The sequence below is a fragment of the Ursus arctos genome, unplaced genomic scaffold (genome assembly GCF_023065955.2).
Source record: "Ursus arctos isolate Adak ecotype North America unplaced genomic scaffold, UrsArc2.0 scaffold_18, whole genome shotgun sequence".
In the NCBI taxonomy this organism is placed as follows: Eukaryota; Metazoa; Chordata; class Mammalia; order Carnivora; family Ursidae; genus Ursus; species Ursus arctos.
In genome coordinates, this window is record NW_026622852.1 from 53,433,607 (window position 1) to 53,454,245 (window position 20,639).

Below are 20,639 nucleotides of genomic sequence, written 5' to 3' on the forward strand. Positions count from 1 at the left end.
CGGCAGCTGTGCTGGTCTCTGGGGTATATCTGTTCATTTGCTCTCTGTTCTAGATCAAGCGCCTCGTAGGCAGTGACCAGGAGACTCTGAGGATTCATGAGAGACTTGTGGCAGGGTCCTTGGCAGGGGCCATCGCCCAGAGCAGCATCTATCCTATGGAGGTGAGGGCCGCCTCGGTCCTAGCGCGGGCAGTGCACACGGGGCTGAGGGGGACGAGTGGTCCGTGCTCATGCTCCCGTCTCTCCTTTTGGGTTCTCCAGGTTCTGAAGACCCGGATGGCCCTGCGCAAGACAGGCCAGTACTCGGGCATGCTGGACTGTGCCAGGAAGATCCTGGCCAGAGAGGGGGTGGCCGCCTTCTACAAAGGCTATGTTCCCAACATGCTGGGGATCATCCCCTACGCCGGGATAGACCTAGCCGTCTACGAGGTGAGGTCCTAGCGGGCTCGGGACCCTTGACCCGGTAGCAGAGATTCAGAAACCCCTCCTAGCCAGGCCCCCGCTTGTTCTCACTCCCTGATAGACACGGGGGGGAGGGGATGGCTGCAACAAGAAACAAACGGTATCTCCTTCCACGCTCCTCTGTTCTCTGCCGGGGTCTCCTGTCACTCTGCCTGCCCCGGCAGCCCCCAGGTTCTGCACCCTCAGGGACTCGGGGGCAGATCACCAGACTGCTGTGCTAGGAGAGCTCCCTGGGCCCCCAGCAGACTTCAGACCACAGAAGTCAGGCTCTCTGGGTGGGGAAGGGGGTGTTGCCCTTGCCTCATGCCCACTCCCTGTCCTCTCCGGGAATTCCCAGTGACAGCAGAAACAAAGGGCAGGCAGGCCAAGGGAATCGGGTTACCGTAGCCTCGAGGATCCCATGTGACAAGGAAATGCCTCCTGTGCGATCCAGTAACTGTGCCCCCACCCCCAGACCCCTGTCTCTTCTTGCCTCATAAGCTCTTTCTGGGGCTCACCGGCACTTTGGCTCATCCCTGTCCCCCTTCCCCCTTCCAGACGCTCAAGAACGCCTGGCTACAGCGCTACGCGGTAAACAGCGCGGACCCTGGCGTGTTCGTGCTCCTGGCCTGCGGCACCATGTCCAGCACCTGTGGCCAGCTGGCCAGCTACCCACTGGCCCTGGTCAGGACCCGGATGCAGGCCCAAGGTAATGCTGGTTCTGGGCCGGTCCCCAGGGGCCCATCTCCCCAGGCAGGTGGGCTCCAGGGAGGAGCCGGCAAACCCCTGATGGGCACCTCTCTCACGACAGCCTCCATTGAGGGCGCCCCGGAGGTGACCATGAGCAGCCTCTTCAGACAGATCCTGCGGACCGAGGGGGCCTTTGGCCTGTATCGGGGGCTGGCCCCCAACTTCATGAAGGTGATCCCGGCTGTGAGCATCAGCTACGTGGTGTACGAGAACCTGAAGGTCACCCTGGGCGTGCAGTCGCGGTGACGGGACGGGGCAGCGCCGCCTCGCCCGGCGGACTCGCCAATCCTGGGCCCGCGGCCCCGGGATGTGTAGCCATCCATTCTGTGAATGTGCCAACACTAAGCTGACTGAAGCCAAGCTGTGAAAAGCCTGGGATGCACCTGCAAGGGAGTGGGGGAAGGCCCGGCAGGCCCACTGCGTGTGTCCTGCTGACCCTGGCCGGCCAGCACGTCCGTTCCAGGGGCCAGCAGGACACGGGCACGCGCGCACGGGGACGGGACATTTCCCACGGTGTCTGCCGGACTGCGGGGCCCAGAGCCGGCTTCGTTCTTCCATCTCGCAGCCAGACCACCAGCCGCAGGCCCTGCCCTCTGGCCTGCAGGGCGTCTACCCCGTGCCCGCCTCGCTTCCTTCCTCGCTGCTGTGTTAATATGGTAGGAGGAGCGCCGCCAGGCCTCTCCCCATGTTAGCGCCCACTCCTCTCCCCTTGGTCTGTGGGGGCCTCACGCCCTAGCTTCCTGACCTACGGGGTCCCCTCTGGCTAGGTTATGCCGGGGAGAGGGAAGAGTCTGGCTTCTGTGCTCACCCTCATCTGAGCCCTGCTGTTGGCTTCCGAGCGCCCCAACAGATGGGCACCCAGATGTGCGTGTGCATGCGGGGGGCAGGGCCAAGCCCCTCCATTGGCCGCCTGGCGTCCCGGTGCATGGCTTCACGGAAGGCAAGTGCTGGCTCCCGCAACACGGAAGGCCTTGCTGCCCCTGCCGCTGGGGGTGTCTAGGTGCTCTGAGCTGGCCCCAGATTTTGTCAGGACTGGCGCCGGCTCAGAACAGCTCCCTGTCCCCGCTCAGGAATGAGAGCAGGGCACGGGCATCACGGAGCTGTGGGAAGGGCAGCCGCTGCCCCGCGACTGCACACCCTAACGAGAGAAGGAGAAGGTGTTCAAGGCCTTAATTATGTGTCTTTGGGCAAAGGGTTTGGTTCAGAAGGACAAGCTGGACAAATGTGTAAGTTCTGTGCTTCCAGGGGGAAGACAAAGGGGGTAGAGAGCCTGGCCGACTGCATTAAAGTCTGTTTCTGAGCCCCTGGGGATTCGTGTCCAATCCCAGTCGGGGCAAAGTGGGACCAGCCTCACATTCCACTGATCCGGGTGTCACACTGCTTGGAGCCTATTTATTTCGTATTTATTTGAACAGAGTTATGTCCTAACTATTTTTATAGATTTGTTTAATTAATAGCCTGTCATTTTCAAGTTCATTTTGTATTCATATTTATGTTCATGGTTGATTGTACCTTCCTAACACCCTCCAGGCCGGGTGGGGAGAGGAAGGAGGGGCCGTGAGAGTGACCTTTCCCGCCACTGGCCACACTGACGTCAAGTCTGTCCAAAGAAATTCCTCGGAACTGGCGACAGATAAAAGGTCAGGGGGGGAGGGGCCCTGGTCAGGGGGAGATGACCTTGGGCAGGTCAGGACAGGGCTCACACCCAGGAAGCCTTAGGATCTGAGGGTTCGATAGAGAGCAGGAAGAGTGGCAGAAATCTCAGTTGCATTGAAGATGGAAGTCCAAATCATTTCTTGGGCTGGGAGGATCTCTTCATTTCATCCTTCCGAATGACAAGGCGCTGAGGGGGGTATCACTGTGAGTTTGGGGTGGGGGCTCCAGGAGAGGGCGGCCAGCATCCCGCCCCTACCTGTGAAGCAGCCTCCCTCCCAGGTCCCCCCTGCCGCTGGTGCCACCCCTGCTCAGCAATGCTGGTCAACTTGCGACTCGCGGCCGCTCTTCCGTTCCACCAGAATGGCCTGGTGAGGACAATTCAAATAGGATGCAAAGATCAATGCAAAAATTATTGTTCTATATAAATCTAGCGATAACTGGAATTTGTGAAAAAGCAAATTAAGAAAGAATTGGAAGTTGTCATTTAAAACAGCCTTCTAATAAAATTGTTTCAAAGCTAATGACAGAGCCGTGATTTTTCTGATATGGGCTTGGGGGGGGGCGTGTTAGAAGATGAATCCGTGTTTGTCAGCAGAAAAAATGAGAAAGCTAGCTCCTCTGGGCTTCTCAGAGCCACTCCCTCTCAAAAGTAGGTATTTGTAGGATTTGGGGTGCTCTACCCAGGACAGCAGAGCCCTGAGTTGTGAGCCCAATGGTTCTTCTCAGCCCTCCTCTGATTGAGTCTGTCTTGGGCGGAGCTGATCTCTCCCTACCCCTGACGCTCTGCAGACATTCTGTGCTGTCCCTTCCCGGGCCGCCCCTCCCCAGCCTCACCGGTGCACACGTGCACACTTAGCGAGGTTGCAGGACCCCGCCTGGCATTCTTTTTTTTTCTTTTTAAAGATTTTATTTATTTGAGAGAGAGCAAGAGCGCACAAGCCAGGTGAAGTGCAGAGGGAGAGAGAAACAGACACCCCGATGAACGAGGAGCTCGATCCGGGACTCCATCCCAGGACCCTGGGATCATGACCTGAGCCGAAGGCAGACACCCAACCAACTGAGCCACCCAGGTGCCCCCCACCTGGCATTCTTGATTTCCTTTCTGCCTGTCTCCCCAAGGGAAGGTGAATCCTCTGGGGCAGGGACACCTTTGGGGTGTATCTCCAGCACTTAAGACAGTGTGGGGTTCCGTTTTCATTAAATATCTACACTGTGTCCCCCGATAGCGCCAGGTACCACGGGTCGGGGTAGCAGGGGATACGAGGAAGCAGCTTGGGGAACCCACCAGGGCACTGTGGCGTTCAGAGGCTATAGGGAGGCCCAGAAGTGTGCCCAGCTTTGAAACTGGTATATAACCACTTGTACTGGGTCGAATAGCAGCCCCTCAAAACTCACGCCCCCCGGGAATCTCAGAATGTTACTTCACTTGGAAATAGGGCTTTTGCAGATGTAATCAAGTTAAAACTAGGTCGCACTGGATTACAGTGAGCCCTAAGTCCAATGAATGGTGTCCTAGAACGGGACTTTGGACAGACATGCCCAGAGGAGAGAGACGGGGAAAAGGCCACGTGACCACAAGGCATGCATGTATAAGCCAAGAAACGCCAAGGGTTGCAGGCGGCTGCCCAAGGCAAGGGGAGTGGTAAGAAGTTTCTCCCTCAGATTGTCTGGAGGGACCCAACGCCACCAACACCTGGATTCCAGACTCTGGGCCTCCTGAACGATGCGAGAATGGATTTTTGTTCTTTGGGGCCATCTAAGTTTGCGATGATTTGTTAACAGCGGTCCCGGGGAAACGGAATACGCCGCCTGCTCCCGTTGTGCATTGCCAGGGTCACAGGCAGAAACCATTTCCCAACGATCTTGGGGTTTTGGCCAGTGGACCCCTTTACCCTGAGCCTGCTCTCCCAACCGAAAGATCCACAGTATGGCTGGCAGAGTTACGCCCCCTCCCAAAGAGGTCCCTGTCCTAATCCCCAGAACCTGTGAATTAGGTTGCATGGCACGGGGCAATGAAGCTTGCTAACCTTAAAATAGGGAGATTATCCTGGATTATCCCGGTGAGTTCCATGTAATCACATGGGTCCTTCAGTGGGGGGAGACGAAGCGGGGAGAGCCAGGGAGAAGGCACGGGAAGGAGCCAGCCCGAGGTCACTGGCTCTGAAGACGGAGGAAGGGGCCGCAAGTCAAGGAATGTGGACGGCCCCTAGGAGCTGGAAGAGATGAGGAATAGAGACTCCACCGAGAGCTTCCAGGAGGAGCACGGCCCTGCCGACGCCCTGATTTTAGCCTAGCAGGACGCATGTCAGGCGTCTGACCGCCGGAACTGTAATAAGATAGTAATTTCGTATTGGTTAAGTCACTGCGTCTGTGCTAGTTACAGCTGCAATGGGGAACAAACACACTCCCTTAGCTCTGCTCTTCCTTCATCCCGGCTGAGAAGAGCCTCCCCTCGGGTTGGGGTTTGCGACCAGCTGGCACTTTGGGGGGGTGGGGGGATACAGGGAATAGTGTAGAGTTTCAAGACCCAGGATGGGATGGGCTCAGGCCTAGCCCCTGGCCCATCTGAGTGGGCGGCCGGCACTCAAGCCCCCGCAGCACCCCCATCCTCCTCCTCCAGGAAGCCAAGCTCTGTGGGGCCCTCTCAGGCACTCAGGTCTGTGCAGGTGGCGTCCAGCCGCCTCCTGTGAGGTCAGAGCCGGAGAGCCTGGAGCAGTCTAGGGAACGGGGGACGTGGGAGCTGCAGAAAGCCTGTCTGACTTTCCATGGATTGACACTGGGCCTGGGACACCGGAAATCCCTGCCCCACTGTGGCCTTGGGCAAGTCACACCACCTCTCTGACCCTGTTTATCCATTAGACAAGAATAAGACTTGCCTGGGAGGCCTGTTAGAAAGTTGGAAGGAGGGGCACCTGGCTGGCTCGGTGGATGGAGCCCGTGACTCTTGATCTCCGGGTAGTGAGTTCGAGCTCCACGATGGGGTGAAGAGATGACTTAAAAATAAAATCTTAAAAAAAAAAAAAAAAGAAGAAGAAGAAGAAATGCTTGAAATGCATGTCAGCAGACCCCTGGGCTTTGTTGGGGCTGCCCCCCCCCCCCCCGGCAGGAGGCCCAGGAGGCAGGGACCATGCTTCGACCCACCTGTGAGGACTTTGACCCAGGAGCAGGAGCTCTTTGCCTCGCCTCAGGCAGGTGGCACCCGTTTCCGGTTACCCTCCTGGCCGGGGGGCCACAGAGAGGCTGGCAAGCATTGGGCAGGCCTGTGCTTGGATCCTGGCACTTGGCTGTTATGATCCTGGGCAAATCTCATGCCTCTCTGAGCCTCAGTCTCCTCATGAACAAGATGGGCACAGTACCTTCCCGACAGCTCAGAGGGCGAAGGGACTTGTCCGGGTTCATACAAAGGCTAAGTAAATGTTGAACTGAGATGCAAAGCAGCTTTGTTGACTCTGAAGCCATGTTCTCAACCTTGGCTCCCAGCCGGCCGCCCCCAATCCCGATCTCACTGGTCGGAGCAGGTTGGAATGTAGGGGAAGGGAGAGGGGAGCACCTGCGTTTTGGGCCCGCTGCTCAGCGGTGAACCTTGGTCCCTGGCTTCTGGGGCCGAGGAGGAAGCCGGAGCAGACCAGTGAGGCCCACATGGTGGCTGGAGAGACTGGCCTGGGCCGGCTACAAGGGGGTAGGCCAGGCAAGAACCAAGCACGAGTAACCTGAGGCCTGACCGCCGAGGCGCGTAGACAGACCTGCACTTCCTGCTCGCTGCTTCCTGGAACGGCAGCTGGCCGGGGCAGGCGCCAGCCACCCCTTTGTGAGTCATCCACAGGACCCCTTATCTCCCCAGAGCAGCTGGGGATGCTGTTGAGAGAGGGGGCAGGCTCCGCCCTTGCTGGCCAGGGCAGGCACCCCCTCTGTACCCAAGAGCCCAGCCCCACCCCTCGCTTTCCAGAGGAGGAAACTACAGACAGGACAAGGGACTTACCCCTCTGGGTTCTGGAGGCATTAGCCTTCCCTTGGCCCTTTCTCGAATCCCCCCAGCCACTGCTTCTCATCTTCTCTTCTGGAGTCACACCTCCCTCTTACAAGGGATTGTGATTATGTCGGGTTTGGTTTTTTTAAAGATTTTATTTATTTATTTGAGAGAGAGCATGAGCGGGGGGGGGGGGGGTTGGAGAGGGAGAAGCAGGCTCCCCGCTGAGCAGGGAGCCAGACACGGGGCTCGATCCCAGAACCCCAGGATCATGACCTGAGCTGAAGGCAGCAACCGACTGAGCCACCCAGGCACCCCGGGGTTGCGATTACGTTACATTGAGGCCCCCACCTGGACAATCCAGGAAAATCCCTTCATGTCAAAATCGTTCATTTAATCACATCTACAAATGCCCTTGACCACTGAGCTAACAGTCACAGGTTCCGGGGAGTAAGACCTGGACATTTTGGGGGGCCAATCCACCAGGCCACTCCCCCATTGCAGACCCTGTTCCCCAGTAGACACTTCTCCCCATCAAAATCCTTCCCATTCGGCTGGTGAAGTAAAGCAGGGAAGAGTCATCCGAGGGGACTTGGCTACTGAGGAAAACACACAGTCATGGGAACTGGTAAGAACAGGTGCCGATCTGGTGTATGTTCACAATCTAAACTTTTACTTAGAAAAAAGGAAAAACTTACCTAGAGAGCGAGCGGGGAGCAATAAGACACTATGTTAACACTCCAAATTCTGGAGCCAGGAGGTCTGGCTAAGTGGCAGAGGTGGGATCTGAACACCGGGCGATTCACTTCACTTCTCTGATGACCGTGTGCTCATTTGCAAAATGGGGTTGGGGTTGCAAAGATTAAACAAGGTAAAATATGCAGAGTGCTTAAAACAACGCCTGCCATATGACTGCCATTTAACTGACGTATATATGTTTATTATTTATAAAGATACATATATACACACACACATATATGCACTCTATGTAAGCTGCATAAAAAATAATCTAGAAGGCTGTATTCCAAAAATTTGTAAGCGGTCCTATCTCTAGGTCGGTGGGACTGTAAATAATTGGCATCATCCTTTTGCTTACCTGAAAGTTTTATTCAGGTACAATAAACATTCATTATGTGCATAATCACAGTGAAATTTTCAAATTGGACAATCTAACACACAGAAAAAAGCAAACCGGAATCCTCCGGATTCTCGAAGCCCCAGCGGTGGCTTGCCCTCCCCAGGGAGACCTCCCTGACTCCCAGGGCAGAAGGATTTGCTGTTCTCACGACTCCTCTCTTCTTGCTTCCTGGAGCTCTTGACCGTGAGCTTTGGAATCCTGGTTGGGAACAGAGCAGGGAGTGTGTTCTGAGGACAGCAGACCCCACCGGCTGCATAAAACGCCCATCACATGTCAACTGTGCACATCGACTCTGTGCGGTCTTTCCATCTCTGACCACGCCAGCCCGTGAAGGTTAACTGACTTCCAAGGGCTTGCCCAAGGTCACAGCAGGTATTGGCGGGGTTCCCACCTCCGGCCTTCCACCGCCATCAACCACAGGCACATGCCCTGATCTGAGCATAAGGTTCCTGTCTTGGGGCCCTTTCCTACGAGAGGTGTGCCTTTTCCTGCCTGTCCATTTTCAGACCCCTACCTGCTAAACCCATTTTACCGATGCGCAAATGCAAGATGCAATTTTGAAGATGGTCACAAGGTGGCAGCATAAGCCCTTATTTTGCATTCTCTACTGCCCTCTAGTGGTTATGGGAAAATACACCCAGGGGCTGGCCCAGGAACATCTGAGGAAACTGAGGCAGGATTATCCCCTGGGATAATCAGTGAAAGAAGCACGCTCAGTCGGTGTCCCATGGTGGCCTTGGCTTGACCTGTGGCCCGGTTCCTATCCTGCTGAGGCGGGCTCTGGGATCCACAGGCCACCCCAGGTCTCTGGAGTAGAGGCCTGTCTGGACTTAAGGCCTGACTGCAGAAGAACAGCATTCTGGACACGCTGGTGCTGCCCCTGGCCGGGCCGTGGGCTGCGGTGCATCCGTGCCCCGGACACTGCAGCCGTGAAGAGCGAGCCGGCGTGACATGTGCCGACGCGGACAGAAGCCCGTGACTGGAAGGAGAACAAGCAGGTGGCAGACCAGCTCTGCGGGAGACACGGAGGCCACTGCTTCCGAACCTTAGGCTGTTGGCCTCCAGAGTGCTCACCGGGCCTCTGCCTTATTGAATGTTTGCCATCACAAGGAGCATGAATTATTTTTAGGTTTTAAAAAAATTAATAAAGAGGGGCGCCTGGGTGGCACAGCAGTTAAGCGTCTGCCTTTGGCTCAGGGCATGATCCCAGCGTTATGGGATCGAGCCCCACATCAGGCTCCTCCGCTATGAGCCTGCTTCTTCCTCTCCCACTCCCCCTGCTTGTGTTCCCTCTCTCGCTGGCTGTCTCTATCTGTGTTAAATAAATAAAATCTTTTTAAAAAATTAATAAAGAAAATAAAAATGTCAGACTCTCCGGAGAGGTCTGGGCGAATGGGATGGCCCAGAGAGGAGTTCAGCCCCCTGGCCACCTGTCAGGCCTCCAGAGGCCGCTGTGCTCTTCATCTATGGGAATGGGGGGAACGGGGCCCCCCCGGCCCTGGGTGCTCTGCTCGGAACGGGGCTCCACTCATAGCCCCCCCCTGCCCAGCTCCCAGAGCTGACTATTCCCTATTCCAGAGTCCCCTACCCAGGCCTGGCGCTGAGGTCCGGGTGCCCACCTGCTTCGGAGGTTCCGGAACCCTGCTCCCCTGGCGTGCAGAGCAGGACTGGAGCCACTCCAGCCCCTGCTCTGAGCTGGGCGTCCTTCTCCACACTTGACCCGCTTCTCATGCTCAAACCCTCCCCGTTTCCCCTTGAGGTGGAGGCTATCATTATGCCCATTTGGCAGATGAGGACATGGAGACTCAGAGAGGGCGTCACTGCCCAGCGTCCCACAGCCAGTGAGGGGCAGCACTGGGCCCGCACCCTGGGACATCTCAGGCCTCCCTGCTGTTATCCTGTGGGGGTGTCCTTCACCCCAGGCCTGACACCCAGGAAGCACTGGACAAACAGTCGTCACCGCCCGGGCCGGGCGCGGCCTCGTTCTGAAGCCTTGGCTCACCAGCAGTCACACGCAGCACCGCACCACGGCAGCAGCAAACCCTTCCTTTATTGCGAACATGACACACCGTCCCAGGGGCGCTTGGGAAGAGCCGGAACCAGGAGCAGCAGGGATGAAACCAATCCTTCGTAAACCAGACTATTCCTACTTCCCCAGTCCAGGGCAGGAGCCTGACCCCACTCCCACCCCCAGGGTGTGGACAGAGCAGGCCACGGAGAGTCCCAGAGAACAGCTGAAGTGCAGGGAGGCCCAGGACAGGGGGTCGGGGTGGGTCGGCCACCTGGGGCTGAGGGGTAGCCTTCTGTGCCCCTCAGGGGTGCTGTGAACAGAAATCAGGCCTGGCTTTTGTCCCCCAGCGTCCCAGGGCCTCAGCAGGCATCCAGTGCTAGAAGGGAGGGCGCTGGAGGGGTGGGGGAGGGTGAGAGGCAGAACCACCCCGTCCCCCACTGCACAGCATCCAATGCCGACCCAGCGGGCCTGTCCCCGGCAGCTGGCGTCTTTTGCGGTCTCCCACCCCTCCCGGGACACTCAGGTCACTGGGGGGCCTCAGCAATGGCTTTCTCCATCCGCAGGTACCAGGGCTGGATGCGGCTGTGATGCATCAGGTCGTCGAAAGCCTCCAGGCCCTCCATCACGCGCAGCACGCCGTATACTGCCTGCGGGAGGGTACAGAGGGGGGTCCAGACCTGCCCGGTCCTCCACCGGTCGTGTGCCCTGGAGCCCGTCACCTCCCCTCCCTGAGAGGGCTCACTACACGGCCAAGTTTGCACTTGGGGCTTTGAGTGAAGTCTGTGGGATTTCTGTAGGTTTTGCCTGCCCTGCACCCACACCCCCTATCTGGACAACAAATCCCACCTCCAGAATTTCCTTTGGGAAAACGTCCTGGCCCACTCTCAGGTCCTGAGATTTGGAGAGGGGACCCCACTACCCAGCTCTAAGACCCAGACCTGGAGACCAACATATTCTACCCCGGCTTGAAGGGCTGCTTCAAGGCTTGGCATTCAAGCCAGACCAACAAGACACTGTCCCAGGACTTTCGCTGGGTGCAAGCGACTCCAAGGGGTTGAGATGCAACAGGTGAGGCTGAGCCCTGATAATACCACTTGGGCCCCTGGATCCAGCTGGGCCTGAAGCCAGCCCCTCCCCTGACCCTGTGACGTGAATGAAGACAGTTCCTTGGAAGGAGCCAGGTGCCTCCAGAGCGGGAGAACTGGGAGATGTAGGTATCGCCTACATGTAGGTTCCGCTACCCAGACAGGCCCCTCAAGTCTGGGCCACCCTGACACCGCCAGACTCACCAGATCGGCCAGGTTCGGCTTCTGGCCCCCCAGGAAGGGCCGGTCTTTACCCACGGCCGCTACCCACTTGTTGGCAGCCTCATAGAGGTCCTCGCGAACGTCATCCTGGAGGTGGTGCCTGGTGGGGAAGCGGGAAGTCCACCGGGGAACTCCAACCCTCCGCCCAGGTGGGGCAAACAGGAAGCCTAGGGGGCCGGGGCTGCTCCCCCGAGGGGCATCACACTTGCAAAACTCAGTTACCGTCTGCCCCAGACAGGGAGGCCGTGGTCAAAGAAGCACAAGAGAACCGACCACAGAGAAAGCAACAGAAGAAGGCACAGAGCAGGCACCCAGGCCAGCCTGCTTCCCCTGGGGTGGCGGAGGCGATCGGGAGTTCTGCCTTCGAGTCCAACCTGGCTTAGACCAGGGCCTCGGGGACAGCAGGCCCCCAGGCACACCCACGCGCACCCCAGCACCGTCACCTGCTCTTGAGCCGCTTGCTGATGAAGTACATGGCCGCCGCACCCAGGTACTTGGCCACGGCCCCCTCCACTGCCCCGAACTTGCCCTCCCTGACGATGTAGTCGAAGGAGGCCAGGGCCTCGGCAGGAGTGCGGTACACGTTGGGGGAGATCAGGTGCACCAGCCAGTCATCCGCCCACTGCCGCCACTTCATCTCCTCCCTGTGGACAAGACAGGGGACAGAGGGCAGGCCAGGCGGGCTGCCGGGGCCTGGGAGGCCAGGGAGCAGGTGCGCTGTTTAGACCACGCAGCGTATGGACGGGAAGCGGAGGCCCGAGCAGCAGTTCCTGAAGGAGACTCAGCCCTGGCCGTGGCCCCAGCCCTCCTGGTCTCCCACGCTGCTCCCCTCTCACAGCTGTCTCGCTCAGCCTGTCCCCCTCCGGGAAGACCATGCCCTTGCCAGCTCCCGGGACCTGCCCCGGCCTCACTTACGTCCTGGCCTCCTTTCCACCATACATGCACTGGGCCTCCTTCTCATCCAGCATGAGCCAGTACTTGTTGCAGAATTCCGTCACCTCCTTCCCCTGGTCGTTCACAGCCTTCATGGGTGGATAGTAGGTGATGATGTCTTCCAGGGGCTGCCTTTGGGAGACAGCCAGAGTCTCACCCCAGCGAGTTCCTCCCCTGGGAGGCTGAACCCTCGCCTGCTCGGGGTGGGTGTCTACCCGGACCTGACCCAGCTCCGGAGGGGAACCAGGACCAACCCACGAAAGCTTTCCGCCCTCTGTGGGTGTCAGAGGAGGTCCTGCGGCAAGAGGGACTTGGGGCAAACACCAGAAATGCTTCCCTGACAGAGGGAGATGTCCGGAGGACAGGAAGGGGGGTTTCAGAGTAGAATGCCCACCCCGCTCCCCTGCAGGAACCCAGGTGAGGCCTCCCGGGAGATAAAAGGGATGAAATGCAGGGCCAGCCTGGGCCTCTGAGGGGTTCCTCTTTTTTTTTTAAGATTTTATTTATTTATTTGACACAGGGAGACAGCCAGCGAGAGAGGGAACACAAGCAGAGGGAGTGGGAGAGGAAGCACAGGCTTCCAGCAAAGGAGCCTGATGTGGCGCTCGATCCCACAACGCCGGGATCACGCCCTGAGCCAAAGGCAGAAGCTTAACAACTGAGCCACCCAGGCGCCCCCTGGGGTTCCTTACCCCGACACCAGGTAGGTCTTGAGAGCGCTAATGATGACAGAGGAATCGTTCAGTTGTTGCTGGAGGACGAGAGGTTGGTTTAAATTGGGGGAGTGGGTCCTGGAGCCACCAGCAGGATCACCAGGGTTCTTTTCAAATAAACACCCAGGCATGTGAGGAAACTGGCTGGATGGAACCCTGGCATTGTTTGTCCATCGCTGGGGGTTCATCCCCAAAATCGATGCCCATGGAGCTTTCTCTGTCCCACAGAACCTAGTCCCCCCGCCCCCCCCAGCCCAGGCCCGCCCTGAGTAAGGGAGACCCAAGTGTGGCTAACGGGAAGGAGGGTACGGGGAGGACCTAGGGTCTGGGCCCTTCCCACTCACCTGCCTGGCGTCCCAGGCACTGAGGGGCAGGGTGGACTCTAGAAGCTACATGCTAGGAGCCAAGCACTGGGCCAAGCATTCCCTACCACCTGAGAGTATGGCCCTCCGTTGATTAATGAAGAAGCAAGCCCAGAGAGGCTAAGTGGCCCCAAATCATGTGAGTGGCAGAGCCCCACCTTGAGCCTGGACCACCCTGATTTCAGAGCTCACACTGTTGAGCTCTCTGGCGCTCTGCCTCCCTTGGGCCTGGCTGGTTCATAATCATCAGCAAGGTCCAAAGAGCCCAAATTGTTCCAGAGTTCCGGAGCAGGGCCGGCCTCGGGGTACTCCAGGACGACCCAGGACATGGGGGGTTGCTCCCTGAGGCTCACCAAGCTCTCTCCTTCCTGGGCCAGCAGGATGGGCACCTTCCTGTAGGAGGAGAACTTGATCTCGGCCCTGCGCACCGGGTTCACTTCTACCACCTGGTAGGGCAGGGCGTGGAAGTCGAGGAAGGCGCGGACCTTGCTGCAGAAGGGACATGTTTTGTACTGGTAGAGGGTCAGCTGCAGGCGGCTGGACAGGGAGAGCTGGGTGGGGAGCAGAGGGAGGGGGGCTTCTGAGGCCTGGTGCCCAGGCCCCACCCCCAAGCAAACTTCTCCCAAGGGAGTCTTCTAGGATGACCCTGAGAACATCAGGAGGAACAGGGGTGGGTGACAGAGAGAAAGGGAGACACAGGGAGGTGGGGAGTAGGCTTGTACAATGGACGGTCCATCCTCAGACGCCCATACAACACCCTCCACAGACAGGAAGTACGGGTAGGATGAATCTTCCAGGCTCTGTTCAACATCAGACACCTCTCCTCTCCCTCCTGTCCCAAGAGGACATCACCCACCCCCCAAGGTGTGCCACCCAAGATGGAGAGCAATTGTTTCAACTTGGAGTGCCCACGCAAACTCTCTCAACCCAAGGGACCCTCTGGGTGAGGGGACAGAGCCCAGCATTTGCCAGAGTGGGGTCTACCTCATATTTCCAAGGGGAGAGGGTTGTATCTGGGCCTCGGGCCTGGATCTGTGAGTTCAGCAGGTGAGCCCCAGGTAAGCTGGCTGCGTATTCATGTTTAAAATCCACAGCGGCTGTCCACATCCCTCACTATTCAGATGGGACACTGAAGCTGGACCACAGGGGTGGGCAGAGAGATACAGAGAACTCCACTCCCCTCCTACCACCCTGTTCTCCTGAGCCCAGGAAAGGGGCACCTGCGCCACCACCTGGCTAGGGGACACCTCCCTGCCCCTCCCTGTTTCAGAGCCTGGAGTCTAAAGGTCATCAGTTCCCTAAAAATACTAACACTAATAAACAGATACCCGACCTAATGATCCGAAGACGGTGGGAGGATTTAGGGTAAGTTTATTACTTTCCAAACAACAAAATGGTTGGAAAGTAATCAACTCTGAAGGAGGCTTTCTTTCCCTTTCTTGTAATCTCCAAATCTTTCCATTAAAAAGTCTAAAAACATTAGAAAACGACCTTAAGACCAAGACAACAATTCTAGTTAGCAGGCAAATCTAGTGGCGACCCCACTGCACAGATGAGAACGCTAAGCGGTCAGAGACTTAAAACCAAGTCACCTATCCAAGGTCACGAACGAACGGAAGAGGTGATACCTGACCCCACCAGAAGTCCCGAAGTTCGGAGCTCACCCCAGGACTCCTACCCGCAGCTCGGTGCGGCCTGGGCTTACCTGCGCAGCAGAGCGCTGGGCGCGGAGGTCCTGGGCGCGCAGGTGCCACCGCGCGGTGTGGTACAGCCCCAGGACGCCCCCCAAGGCCAGCGCCGCCGCCCCCAGCAGCCGCGGGCTCCCCTGGCGGGCGGTGGCCGTGGGGCCCGAACCTCCAGCCGCTCCCGCGAAGCCGGCCCGACTCTGAGCGGAGAGTCCAGAAGGGAGGCGACCGCCCAGCCTCCAGGCCAGAGTGTGCCCGACCGGCCACAGCGTCCGCGCAGCCTGGGCCATGTTCGCTCCGCCGGCGCCGCGGGCGGGCGCGCGAAACGAAGAAGGCCGGGGTTCAGGTTCCCCTTAAAGGGGCGGGTCTCCATCTCCGAAGGGTTGCTAGGGGTGACACTGACGCCGAGCCGGGGAAGAACAGCCCTGGAGGCACTGGGCTTGCGTCCCGGGCGCCCGGTTTCCACGCACCCATCAGAGCAGCAGAAACACATTCTGGGATGTCTGCGAGTCGCTAAATGCCCGGCTTCTGAACATGACCTATAACCATTCTCAGTGGTGACCCGGCGGCGAATGCAGGAACTCGCCGCATGGCCTTTGGGTCCCAGCGTCGTCCGGAATGTGTGGTTATTAACTTCTATCTCATGCAACTAATCGAAAGAGATTGAGCCCTTCAGAGCGTCAGAAAAAGGGTCACAGCATCGGGTCCAGTAGGGCCGCGGAAACAGCCGGACCACACCTGGTGTCGACGACTCGGGATCTTTGTGCCCTCCCGCGCCGCTGCACTGTTTCGTCTGTGTCACGAACCATAAAATTTTCCATACACACATGGGGCCTTAGACACCACGTGTCTCAGATTTCGCGTACGCGGAGGCGCCGACTCGCTGACCCGCAGATGTCCAGCGACAGGATGGGCAGAGTGGAGGTGCCAGGCTGTTCCGCCCGTCTGCCGGGCTTGCTCGCCGTAGCTGAGGGCCCAGGCCCCCAACACCTAGGCTTCTCGGCGGGCAGCCCCGAATGGCCCCTCCCGGAGGCTGAAAAAGGAGCTGGGCTCGGGTAGTAGGCGGAGATCCAAAGACTGATCAGGTTGTGGGCGGGGAGAGGCGGAGTCTGACGGCGGGGCGGGGACAGAGCTGCGATCGCGGGAGAGAGCGCGAGAGCTGGGCTGTGGTAAGGACGGAACTCCGGCGTGGTGGGCGGAGCCTGATGGAGTGGGGGCGGGGCTTGCGTCCGGCGGACCCGGCTGTCCGGTGGCCTTCCTCCTCCCGGTTCCACTCTGCGCGCCCCACGTTCCGTCCGCCGCCCGGCGCCAGCTGTCAGTGCGACGGTCGCCGCGTTCGGGCGCCCGAGCCCGCAATGTCGGGCCCCAACGGGGACCTGGGCATGCCGGTGGAGGCGGACGCGGAAGGCGAGGACGACGAAGCAGGTGGCCCAGGGTGGCTGTTGAAGCGACCTTTGCTTTCTCAGGGCTGCCCTCCTGGGAAGGGGAAGCGGGGCTGGGCTGGGGGCGTGGAAGGGACCGCGGAGCCCTCCCACCCCTCGTCCTTGGGTGGGTTGCGGCTGCAGGCGCCGGCGGGGGGGTTCAGGGCGAGCACCTGCGAGTGGGTCCTTGGAAACCGCAGCACCGGACAACTGCGGGTAACCGGCCCCGTTTTACAGATGGGGAAACTGAGACCGCTTCAGGATCGCTCGCCCTTTTGGCATTTGCTCCAGCTACTCCTGCAGCTTCTGTGGAGACGGAGGCTCCTGAGGGGGTGGGGCGGGTGGGCCGTCTTGACTTAGCAGGAGGCTTTTTTGGGTGGGCGAACCCGCCCTGCTGAGTCAGCATCTCCAGCCTCTTTTGCTGGTGTGACCCGGAGCCTGCGTGAATGTGACCTGCTTACAGAGCAGCCTGTTGCCTGCACAGCACTGCGGGGGGTGGGGGTAGAGGTCGAAGGGAGGGATATGGAGAGAGAACCATCACCTGTTTTTCACCTTTTCCAGCCTGTTACATAACTGTAAAACAAGAAAAATGTTTAGTATCTCCTGCATTGAGATGTGTCAGGATTTGGGGGGAACGGGGAGAGGCTGAAGGCTAGAGAGGCTTGTGCCGTAGGGACTCTGGTTTCTTGAGCACCTCGCAGCTGCTCCACCTTTACCAAATACAGAATGGAAACCCAACGACCAGCACTTCTACCAAAATACTTGGCAGAATTTTCCTTTGGTCCTCTTGGTCAAGATTAGGCAGGATATTCAGGCAGGCTCTCTGCTCATGGTCCCTACACTGCTGCTTTCTTCATTCCAGCCAGGGGCCTCCTGTTTCTGGCCAGCCTTGAGCAAAGAGCCCTGCTTAATGCCCAGGGGACCTCAGCTTTTGGCTTTATTTTCCTATTTAGCTTTGTTTCTATTTTGTTAATTTCTGCTCATCATGTTCTCATTCTATTTTCTTTGCATTTATTTTATGGTTCCTTTTCTAACCCTTTACTCAGGACACTTTGCTCATGCCTTTGCAGCCTTTCCCTAGTCTAAAGCACACACTCGAGTCCTCATGTGCCTTGCTGGTGAGCCCCGCCAGGTGTTCAACATCTGCTTAACGCAACATCTGGTTGTCTGGCAGAGGGAGCGCTCTTCAAAATGTCCAGGCTGCTGTTCAGCCAAGACTGCTTTTTTTTTTTTTTTAAGATTTTCTTTATTCATTTGAGAGAGAGGGAGAGGGAGAAGCAGACTCCCCACTGAGCAGAGATCCCAACGTGGGCCTCGATCCCAGGACCTTGAGATCGCGACCTGAGCCACCCAGGCGCCCCACAAGATTGCTTTGCTTTTCAAATAGATCCTGCTCAAGATCCACCCTGGCTACAGGGAGACCACAGGAAGACCAGTCACGCCTCCTTGCCCACCCTTGTGGGGCAGCTCTCCAGCAGGGGCTGAGCCAGCCGGCCCCTTGACTTTTCTTGGCAATAGGCTGATTCTAGTCCATAATCTCCAAGGTTCAGAGTCAGCCCTCCACCTTCCCCATGACTCTAAAATTGGCTTCCCTGGGCAGGAGCTGGAGGAAGCAGCTCCCTCCCCACTCTGCTCCTACTGGGGATCATTCACAGATAGAAGGGGAGAGGCTCTGGTCAGGGAAGGACCCCAAGGCCCCTGAATACTTGGCAAGGCCCTTGTCCCCCTGCTTCTAATACTCACGGCACAGCCCGCCCCTTTCAAGGGAACACTTGATCTGTACTTGGGAGCCTGTGGGGACCCTTAGCCGTGCAAGAAGGGGAGCATCGTGAGGCAGGACAAGGAGGAGACACCAGGAGAAGGCCAAGGCCCCCACACTGCAGCGACGGCACCTTGCGGGGTGCCCTATCCGGGACAGAGCAGAGCTCTGAAGCCCCTTCCGTGGGGAGGCTAGGAGCTCTCTGATCAGCCCGGCTGCCACACAGGCCAGGCCACCCCGGGCCCTGGGCCCCTCCTGAAATGAACCCAAGTCGGTTTATGAGCAGATCTGTGGTGTGGAGCACACAACAGGTGGGGCCTGGGGTGTGGGAAGAAAGGCTCTGTATGAATCCAGGGGACTATGGCAGACTGAAAAATGCCCCCCTGAAAGATTTAGTTCCTGGAACCTGTAAATACAACTTTATTTGGAAAAAGAGTTTTTGCAGATGTGATTAAGTTAAAATTTTTTGTCTTTATTACTACTTTTAAACATCCTCATGGTTAATGTACTAATGTCTGATTTTCAAAGTGTATAAATTAAACGTGTATGTTACTCTCTTCAAAAGCAAACAAGTTATTTTTTTTCTTGGTATGGCCCAGATTTTTTTCCTTTCTTGAAGATTGACAGCATTCTAATTCCTGATTCATAATCTGATGCAGAGTGCTTTCGGTTTTCAATTTTTTTTTTTTTTTTTTAAGATTTGATTTATTTGACAGAGAGCTTCGAGCACAAGCAGGGGGATCGTCAGGCAGAGTTAGAGGGAGAAGCAGGCTCCCCGCAGAGCAGGGAGCCCAATGCGGAGCTTGATCCTGGGACCTTGGGATCATGACCCAAGCCGAAGGCAGACGCTTAACCGACTGAGCCACCCAGGCGCCCCCGGTTTTCAAATTTCTAAGAGAAGAAGAAAAGTATTCTCACAGCTCACCAGTATTTTAATAGTAGAAGGCAAATATTCAAAACTAACGGTTGGTCTTTCTCTTCATTTTCTTCTGCTTTTTTCTGACCTTTCTTTGCCTCTTGTTAATGAGCCTTTTAAACGAGTTGGGATTTTGACAGGAGGCGGTCATCCTAGATTCTCGGGGTGGGCTGTGCGAGCCATCACGAGCGTGCGCATTAGAGAGGCGAGTGAGATCACACACACGGGAGAAGGGGATGTGAAGACAGGCAGATGTCAGCGCAGTGGGGCCACAAGCCAAAGAATGCCAACAGCCACTAGAGGCTGGAAGAGGCGAGAAACAATCACGGAGAGCGTCTGAAGGGAGTGTGGCCTTGCCCACACCTTGATTTTAGCCCAGGGAATTGGTTTTTGACTTCTGGACTTCAGAATGTGTGTGTGTGTGTGTGTGTGTGTGTGTAAGCTTTTATTTATTTATTTGACAGAGCACAAGCAGAGCAGAGGGAGTGTCAGGCAGAGGGAGAGGGAGAACCAGGCTCCCCACTGAGCAAGGAGCCCGATGGATGGGGGGGGGGGCGGAAGAGTCTCGATCCCGGGACCCTGGGATCATGACATGAGCCGAAGGCAGACACTTAACCGACTGAGCCCCCCCAGGGCTCCCCAGAATGTGTTAAGCCAAAAAGTTTGTGGTGATTTGTCGCAGCAATTTGGTGATTTGGGAAATAATCAGCCTACCCAGAAGATGGTAAAAGAGGGTGCTCTGGAGAGAAGGTCAAGGGTACTGCTTAGCAGGGGACCTAAGGATGTGGTGGAAGACGTGACCCAAGAAAGGGGTCTCCAGGGGGTGGGGGGGAGGCGGCCCAGGATGGTGAGATCCAGCGGTGTGGGGAGGCAGCTATCTCTGTCTAGAACAGGATACCGCAGACAAATGGCTTATAAACAACAGAAATTGATTTCTCACGTGCATCATAGGGAATATAGTCCGTGATACTGCGCGTGACAGAAGATAGCTACACTTGGGGGGGGGGGTGAAGCATAACTAGAAGTTGAATCACTCTGTTGTACACCCGAAATTCATGTGACATTGTGTGCCAACTATACTCAAATAAAAAAATTTGTTTTAATTTATTTCTCACAGTTCTGGAGGCTGGGAAGTCCAAGGTCAAGGCACTGGCAGATTCAGTGTCCAGTGAGCACCCGATTCCTGGTTCATAGGTGGCTGCCTTCTCCCTGTCCTCGCGTGGTGGGAGGGGTGAGGGAGGTCTCCAGCGTCCCTTATAAAGACACTAATCCCATTCATGAGGGCTGCTCCCTCATTATCTAATCACCTCCCCAAGTCCCCCTCCTCCAAATACCACTGCATCGCGGATTAGCTTTCAACATAGGAATTGGAGGGGTGGGGATGACACAAGCATTCAGTCCAGGACTCAAGGACCCAGGTGTATGGGCAGAGAACAAGGAGCCACGGGACAGTCCAGTCCCAGCAGACCCGGCTGAGCAATTAAGGGAGGGATACTTGCAGGTGCACTGACCTGGGGGGGAGGCCAGTGTCCACCCGAGACCTGCAGGACCTGGGCCCAGAGAGAGGCACCCAGACCTGTG

At 57.3% G+C, this 20,639-nt stretch overlaps 2 protein-coding genes across 6 annotated transcripts in view; one reads left to right on the forward strand and one right to left on the reverse strand.

Moving 5' to 3' along the window:
• The window catches only part of SLC25A25 (solute carrier family 25 member 25), a 33,123-nt gene extending 29,756 nt beyond the window's left edge, over positions 1 to 3,367 (forward strand). For 3 of the 4 annotated variants that reach the window (XM_026514049.4, XM_026514050.3, XM_026514048.3), the window contains exons 7-10: positions 54 to 161; positions 261 to 428; positions 999 to 1,149; positions 1,252 to 3,367. In XM_026514049.4, coding sequence (XP_026369834.1) covers positions 54 to 161; positions 261 to 428; positions 999 to 1,149; positions 1,252 to 1,436 — 612 coding nt within the window. In that variant the 3' untranslated portion in view covers positions 1,437 to 3,367. Of the gene's footprint in view, positions 1 to 53; positions 162 to 260; positions 429 to 998 lie in introns of all 4 variants that reach the window. The other variant, XM_057313775.1, reaches the window with a different exon arrangement.
• A 4,532-nt stretch (positions 3,368 to 7,899) lies between these two features.
• Positions 7,900 to 15,283, reverse strand: PTGES2 (prostaglandin E synthase 2). 2 transcript variants are annotated; one of them, XR_007190975.2, is made up of 8 exons: positions 14,983 to 15,283; positions 13,631 to 13,828; positions 12,895 to 12,953; positions 12,185 to 12,334; positions 11,713 to 11,913; positions 11,252 to 11,369; positions 9,954 to 10,609; positions 7,900 to 8,149 (listed from the first exon to the last, which is right to left on the reverse strand). XR_007190975.2 is itself a non-coding variant. In XM_026514051.4 (7 exons), the coding sequence occupies exons 1-7, from the start codon at positions 15,250 to 15,252 to the stop codon at positions 10,487 to 10,489; spliced, it is 1,119 nt and encodes a 372-aa protein (XP_026369836.2). In that variant the 5' UTR covers positions 15,253 to 15,283; the 3' UTR covers positions 7,900 to 10,486. The 2 variants fall into 2 exon arrangements, 1 of the variants encoding a protein (XP_026369836.2); XM_026514051.4 differs by having other exon boundaries at positions 7,900 to 10,609.
• Between the last annotated feature and the right edge of the window lie 5,356 nt (positions 15,284 to 20,639).